The 6,598-nt window shown below is 65.9% G+C and overlaps 1 protein-coding gene across 1 annotated transcript; it reads left to right on the top strand.

Annotated features, from left to right (window-relative positions):
* Positions 1–1,441: 1,441 nt before the first annotated feature.
* On the top strand, positions 1,442–6,534 carry TRABD (TraB domain containing). The gene is made up of 9 exons (XM_012648734.1): positions 1,442–1,566; positions 1,895–1,973; positions 2,619–2,785; positions 3,192–3,332; positions 3,936–4,046; positions 4,129–4,268; positions 4,530–4,702; positions 4,777–4,888; positions 5,038–6,534. Exons 1-9 carry the CDS (start codon positions 1,537–1,539, stop codon positions 5,213–5,215), a joined length of 1,131 nt encoding a protein of 376 aa, XP_012504188.1. The 5' UTR covers positions 1,442–1,536; the 3' UTR covers positions 5,216–6,534.
* Positions 6,535–6,598: the final 64 nt, after the last annotated feature.

Raw genomic sequence — 6,598 nt, 5'->3', positions numbered from 1 at the left:
GGGACAGGAGCTTGAGATAGCATCAGTTCGTTTTCTTATTCATCTTTTCTTTTTATGATGAGAGTTCTGAGAATCGTGCAGCAACAGTGAAACCAAAGTGATCTGGGCAGTTGCGCGGCGCCTGGCGTCGGCCAGAGCTCGTCCACTGTGCCCTCCCCACGGTGGCTCCTCTGAGACACATCCCAGATGCCGCATAGTTTGGCCCATAAACACATGTCTCTGCTGGGTGTAGACACTTTAAAACAAAACAAAAGACAAGTCAGCATCGTTCCTTAGCGCTGCACCATCCACCTAGGTTGTCAGGCCAACAGGCTCATTGTTTCTAAGCGACTTTCCCAAGTCAGGGTCCAGCCGTGGCCCTTTGCTGCCCCTGCCACCTGCCCGAGGCTCGTCTCCCTCGCAGTGTCTGTCGAACAGCATGTGCGTCCTGCCGCCTTTCCGCACTGTCTGCACGTGCTGGCTGTCCTGTCATGTGGTCAGCGTGCTGGTCAGCTGCTGTGACTCTGTGTGAGGCTCCAAATTTTGGTTTGAATGTTTTAACGACCCCATGAGGTGGTGTCATACCCGTCTGTCAGGATCCGCATGGAGTCTGGTGACTTTGTGAACACGTTGCCCCTTGGCTCTGTGGGTGAGCAGGTCCACGAAGAGCCCTGTGGAAGACAGGGCATGTGGCCAGTGCTCATGTGACCACTGGTCCCTACCCCAGCCTCGGCCACCCCGTGGGTCTCACCGATGCTGTGTGTGTCCCTGTTCCCTGGTGTGTCTCCTTCCTCCGGCTCCACAGTGGTCCCTCGGGTCCTGTGTGCCACCCGCATCCCCGGCTCCAGGTTTCTTCCTGCAGGCCTCGGTGAAGACCTGTGTGCGCTGGCGGCCTCTGCAGGGCTCTGCCTCAGGCCTTGTCAGGACCTCCAACGTGGCTGCGTCTGTGTTGTGTTTCTGTCTCTTTTCTCTTAAGCTGGGGAGCGTCTCAGCTCCTCGTGACGGTCGCCGGCTTGCTTTCCCCGACTCTGCCTGCCGGCTGTGCTGACAGCTGCACCGACCTTGTCACCCGCGGTGGGATGAATAAAGGGGTTGGGAGGTTCTTTGAAGTGGCTTTGGTACAAAGGCCCTGGGGTCCATGACCCGGGAGAGCAGCCACGTTACTCTGTCCTGAAATACCGTCTCTCGGGAGCTCTGCACAGCTTGGTACGCGGATTCGCTGCCTTCTGTTTGCGCATGGTGCTGGGTGAGGGTTGGGGCCCCTCTGGCTCTGCTCTGGCCCCTGTGCCCTTTCTGCATTTTGTTCGTGGTGAGTGCCCCAGCGCCCAGTGGCTGCCAGCTCCTGTCTGCCCAGGCCCTGCCCGAAAGGACCCTGGGCCTCAGCGGCCTGTGGTCGGCCGGAGGCAGCCCTGTGCTGGGCCCTGTGCCTCAGCGGCCTGTGGTCGGCCGGAGGCAGCCCTGTGCCAGCCCTGTGCCAGGCAGCCCTGGGCTCCGGGTGAGAGAGCCGCCTCCTGTCTCTTCAGGCTTCCGCCTTCCACCGGGAGCTGCCGCCCAGCCATGGAGGGGGAGGAGCAGCCACCGCAGGAGGTGAGGGGCTGGGGTCTTCCCCCTGAACAACCTCAGGGCCAGACGGGGTCCGCACTGCCGCCACGCAGCGTGGGGCGTCCTGGGGCCCCTTTGGCTGTTCCCTGCAAAGAAGAGCCTCACCCGGCTTTCTGGGGTCAGACAGGAAGCATTTCCGCGGGAGAGGAGCCCTGGGCGGGCTGGCGGCCTTGCCAGGCGATGGTGGTGAAGGCAGAGGCCTCCAGGTGGCCGGGGCAGTGGGATCCTGGGAGTGTGTGACCCCCAAGGCCACTGGGACTCCGGCAGTCCAGGGCCCGTGGACACCCCCACGTGAACTCTCCTCCCTCTGCAGGCCGACGCGGAGCCTGCGGTGACGGCAGGGGCTTCGGAGCCGGTGCCCAGGGTGCTTCCTGGAGAAGCTCAGAACCCGTGTACGTGTCCTCTCGGGCCTCAGCCGTTCCCCGTGCTGGGCCGTCGGTGTAGGGGTGCGGGCAGCGGCCCGAGGCGAGCGGGGCCCTGGCCGAGACCCAGGTGGGTGCTGCAAGGCTCAGAGCCGTGCCTGGGGGCACAGGCGCCCCGCCTGGGCACTGGCAGTGCGGATGCGGAGTGCTGGGCCGCAGGCAGCACCGACGTCAGCAGGCAGGCGCCTGAGCACGGCGCGGTGAGCGGAGCGGGGCCCCTACTCCGGAAGGTGGCCCAGCTTGTGCCTACGCAGAGCTCCTCCCCCAGCTGAGCCAAGACAGGCCAGTGCTCTTGAGGGCACCTGGTCCCCTCTGTCCCCTCTCATTGGCGCTCCCCATGGCAGCCTGGGCCTTGTCCTCATGGGGTGGGACAAAGGGCTGCTGAGGCCCAGGCTCAGAGGCAGACAGACAGCACACGCTCTCCCCTAGGCTGGCCAGGCTCGGGGACCCTGACACTTGGGGAGCCTGTGCCCCGTGAGTTTTGGGTTTCACATCGAGACTTGGTTCCCACCCCACATCTGCGCAGTCCTGGGAACCCAGAAGGTTCTGCAGAGCCCAGACTGCCAGTGCCGGCGGCTGTCCTCAGAGTCCCGATGGCCTTTGCTGTCGTTGCAGCCGATGTGGACGCCTTCAACCTGCTCCTGGAGATGAAGCTGAAGCGGCGGCGTGAGCGGCCCAACCTGCCGCACACCGTGACCCAGCTGGTGGCCGAGGACGGGAGCAGGGTGTATGTGGTGGGCACGGCCCACTTCAGTGACGACAGCAAGAGGGACGTCGTGAAGGTGAGTGCCACAGCCCGCTGGTCTGACCTTGCAGGCCCCCGCCGTCAGCAGGACGGGGGCTGAGGGTGAGCTCCTGCGTCCAGAGCCCAGGGGGCCTCCGAGAGGCGCCAGCGCACCGCACGCCGCCTCCCTCCACACTGGACGCGCTTCCAAGTCCGTGGCCCCCCGGGAGTGGCCAGGCTGTGCTTCCTGCCCCAGAGCTGTGCGAGCGTCGTGCCTTTCCATCTTTCCACGTGAACCTGTTCGTAACTTTCTCTCTTTAGTTGCTAAAGAGCACGGCAGCAGGGTGCCGGGTGGCGTCAACACTGGCCACCCTGGGGCGGGGCAGCCTCTTGGTGCTGGGTCAGCTCGAGGACACTGGGGAGGGCAGGCGGCACCGAGCGAGGTGCGACCGTGGCTGTTGCAGACCATCCGCGAGGTGCAGCCCGACGTGGTGGTGGTGGAGCTCTGCCAGTACCGCGTGTCCATGCTGAAGATGGACGAGAGCACACTGCTGCGCGAGGCCAAGGAGATCAGCCTGGAGAAGCTGCAGCAGGCCGTGAGGCAGGTGCGCAGGCGCCGCGCTCCCTGCTCTGCCCCTGCGCACCTGCAGCCCAGGTCCCCCTGGTCTCGGGTGCTCCCTAGAGCTCTGCCTGGGGGAGGCCCCTCCACCCAGGCCCGGGGAGAGCTGGGCCTGTCTCCAGGGCTTCGCCCTTCCTGGGGAGCCTCTCCTCATGCACTGACCCCGCCGGCCTGGAAGACCAGAGCCCGGCGGCCTCACGCTGTGCTCGGCGTGACGTGGGCGTGCCTGGCGTCCGTGCCTGGTGCCGTGCACTGTCTGTCGGCCTCCGCGGGCGGACGTGGGGAGTGACGGGGCTGCCTTGGCAAGGCCCTGGACCCCAGCGTGTTTGCCCAGGGTCGGGCACCTGTGACGGTGGAGACCGCCCCTCTTCAACCCGTGACTGTTTCACAAAGGGCTTTTCCTAAGAGGAGCTGCCTTTGGAAAGCACTGTTGAGGCCAGGGTGGCCCATGCCTTGTGCGTGGCGGGACCCAAGGACAGCCCGTGCAGAGCTCACACCTGGGCCTGCCGGAGGGGCACCTCGCTATCCCTGTGCCTCAGCTCTGCCCCTGTGAGGTGCGCAGCTGAGCCCGGCCTCCCTCTGCCTGCAGAACGGGCTCATGTCGGGACTCATGCAGATGCTGCTGCTGAAGGTGTCGGCGCACATCACCGAGCAGCTGGGCATGGCCCCCGGCGGCGAGTTCAGGGAGGCCTTTAAGGAGGTGGGCGCAGGGTGCAGTCTGGGGGGGACGGGGGGCAGCGGCCCAGGCCCCTGCCGCTCCCCAACGCCCAGCCTCTGTCCAGGCCAGCAGGGTGCCTTTCTGCAAGTTCCACCTGGGCGACCGGCCCATCCCCGTCACCTTCAAGAGAGCCATCGCCGCGCTCTCCTTCTGGCAGAAGGTCAAGCTGGCCTGGGGCCTGTGTTTCCTGTCAGACCCAATCAGGTAGGGCAGCCTGGGCGCCGTGGCCGTGGCGCAGGGGCGACCTGCAGGGGAGGCTGGCCGGCTGCGCAGCACGTCCTGGTGCGGCCGCACCTGCCCACCTTCCAGCCAGCCGAGCCTCCTCAGACAAGGCCCTCCCTGCCCTTCCTTCCGTGGAAAACCCCGAACCAATGGTGCCGCAGCCCCTGCCCTGGGTCAACAGCACCAGCCCCCCGCCGCCCCCGCCCTGTCCCTCGGGGCTGGCAGCCGCACCCTCTGCCCCAGCAAGGACGACGTGGAGCGCTGCAAGCAGAAGGACCTGCTGGAGCAGATGATGGCCGAGATGATTGGCGAGTTCCCCGACCTGCACCGCACCATCGTCTCGGAGCGAGACGTCTACCTGACCTACATGCTGCGCCAGGCTGCCCAGCGCCTCGAGCTGCCTCGCTCCTCCGACGGTGAGCTGAGTGTCCCCACGGGCCCGGGGCTCTCAGGGACACCCCTGAGCCTGTGCTGACTTGCTCCACCACAGCCGAGCCCAGGAAGTGCGTCCCCGCCGTGGTCGTGGGAGTCGTGGGCATGGGCCACGTGCCCGGCATCGAGAAGAACTGGAGCACCGACCTCAACATCCAGGAAATCATGACGTGAGCCGCCTCCCCGTGGCCCGGGCCCCACCCTGTGAGCCCCCAGGTGGAGGCTGGACCCCAGGGAGCATCATCCGCGCATGGCGGTGACCCCAGAGTGGGGGCTGAGGCTTGGGGAGCCCAGGCCCAGCCCTGCCCTCCCTCCCCAGCGTCCCGCCGCCGTCCATCTCCGGCAGAGTGTCCCGGCTGGCTGTGAAGGCTGCCTTCTTCGGCCTGCTGGGCTACGGCCTGTACTGGATGGGCCGCCGCACTGTGAGCCTGGTGCTGTCGCTGCCGGCCGCGCAGTACTGCCTCGAGAGGGCGGCCACCGCCCGCCCACACAAGTAGGAAGCACCGCCCAGGGAGCGACCACAGCCGGGCGGTGGCGGCTCACGTGGTTGCTGAGGGGCTCCCGGGGAGCCTGCACCACCTGCGGAAGCACCCTGAGCGCCGAGCCCACCCACGGCCCTTCCACCCGCCGTGGGGGTCCAGGCCAAGCCGTGCCTGCACCCCCGTCCACACCACCCAAATAAAGGATTATTGAACTGTCTGAGCCGAGGCTTCCCAGCAGCCCCCTCCTCACCTCCCCACTCATGCTGCAGGGGCCCAGCTCCCAGGGGGCAGGGCTGGGGGAGGGCTGAGGCGCACGGCACCCCTCGGCACCCCAGGCGGCGGGGTGTAGCCAGCCAGCTGCTGTCCCCTACCTCACTGTGCCTTCTTGTGCCCTGGCCCAGGAACGTCTCATGGGGGGTTCCGGGTCCAGGCGGGTTTGGGAAGGGCCGGGTGCCCCAGGCAGCTCTTTAGCGTGGCCGCGGACTCTCCAGTGGACCCGGCTGCGCCCGGCTTCCTGGGCTCGGCCTGCTGCCTCCCTGGCTCCGTCTCTGCCTGCAGAGATTCTGTGTTTTTGGCTTTTTTAAATGTCTGAAAATCTTTACTCAGGTAATTTTAACTTTAAAGAAAAAACAAACTGAAGCAAGTGTCAGGAAATACAAGCCTTAAATCTGATTGGGACAAAAAGAAATTCTCTCTTTTTGGGTCTCTGTCCCGAGAAGGTCAGCCTCGGGGTCCAGCTGGCACCTCAGGTGTGAGCTGCTGTCCTGGCTGGAACCTGCTTCCTATGCCTCCAATGGGGGTGCGCAGGGGCCGCGTGACCCTCACTGGACAGATGGCTTGTGGGGCCGCAGCCGCAGACCGTGGTTGAGCTGCCCTGCCCCAGCCAGCGTCCGGGCGCCCTCTGGGTCTCTCTGTGTTGACTCAAATCAGGTGGAACCCACAGCTGCAAGCCCGGTGGGGCGCAGAGGCAGCCACGCTTGTGGATTCATTCCTTAGAAACAGAAATAAATTCTAATTTTGGAAGCTCCTGTTTTGTGAGATATGTGGAAATGGGGCTCAGGTGACGGGGATGGGGTCCTGGCCACCTCTGTGCTGCGACCACAGGATGCCAAGGGCACCGCCTGGGGTCCGGGGGGCGCTTGCCCTCCCTCTGCCTGTGCTCAAGGGATGCAGGTCCTGGGCCCCTGGCACCCAGCCCTGGCCCCGCCCCACAAGGTGGGCAGCGCGCCAGCCAAGGGCAGCTCGGAGGGGCTCCCGCCCTGCTCAGCACCCCACCCTGGCACGGAGAGGAGGCAGGGCCAGCCGCACGAGAGCTGGGACCTGCCCAGCTAGAGACCAACGGTGAGTGTGGAGGGTGGTGGGGGTCGTTCTGCAGGCGGAGGGAGGAGGGGGTGCAGG

The sequence above is a fragment of the Propithecus coquereli genome, unplaced genomic scaffold, assembly GCF_000956105.1.
Source record: "Propithecus coquereli isolate 6110/MARCELLA unplaced genomic scaffold, Pcoq_1.0 Scaffold294, whole genome shotgun sequence".
Classification (NCBI taxonomy): Eukaryota; Metazoa; Chordata; class Mammalia; order Primates; family Indriidae; genus Propithecus; species Propithecus coquereli.
This window is presented reverse-complemented; position numbering and strand designations above follow the sequence as displayed.

Excerpts from the sequence above, each read along its gene's own strand:
- TRABD (XM_012648734.1), top strand. The coding sequence starts at position 1,537 with ATGGAGGGGGAGGAGCAGCCACCGCAGGAG. Across the intron at positions 4,047-4,128 it reads TCAGGGAGGCCTTTAAGGAG|GCCAGCAGGGTGCCTTTCTG; the intron begins GTGGGCGCAGGG and ends GCCTCTGTCCAG. Across the intron at positions 4,889-5,037 it reads AACATCCAGGAAATCATGAC|CGTCCCGCCGCCGTCCATCT; the intron begins GTGAGCCGCCTC and ends CTCCCTCCCCAG.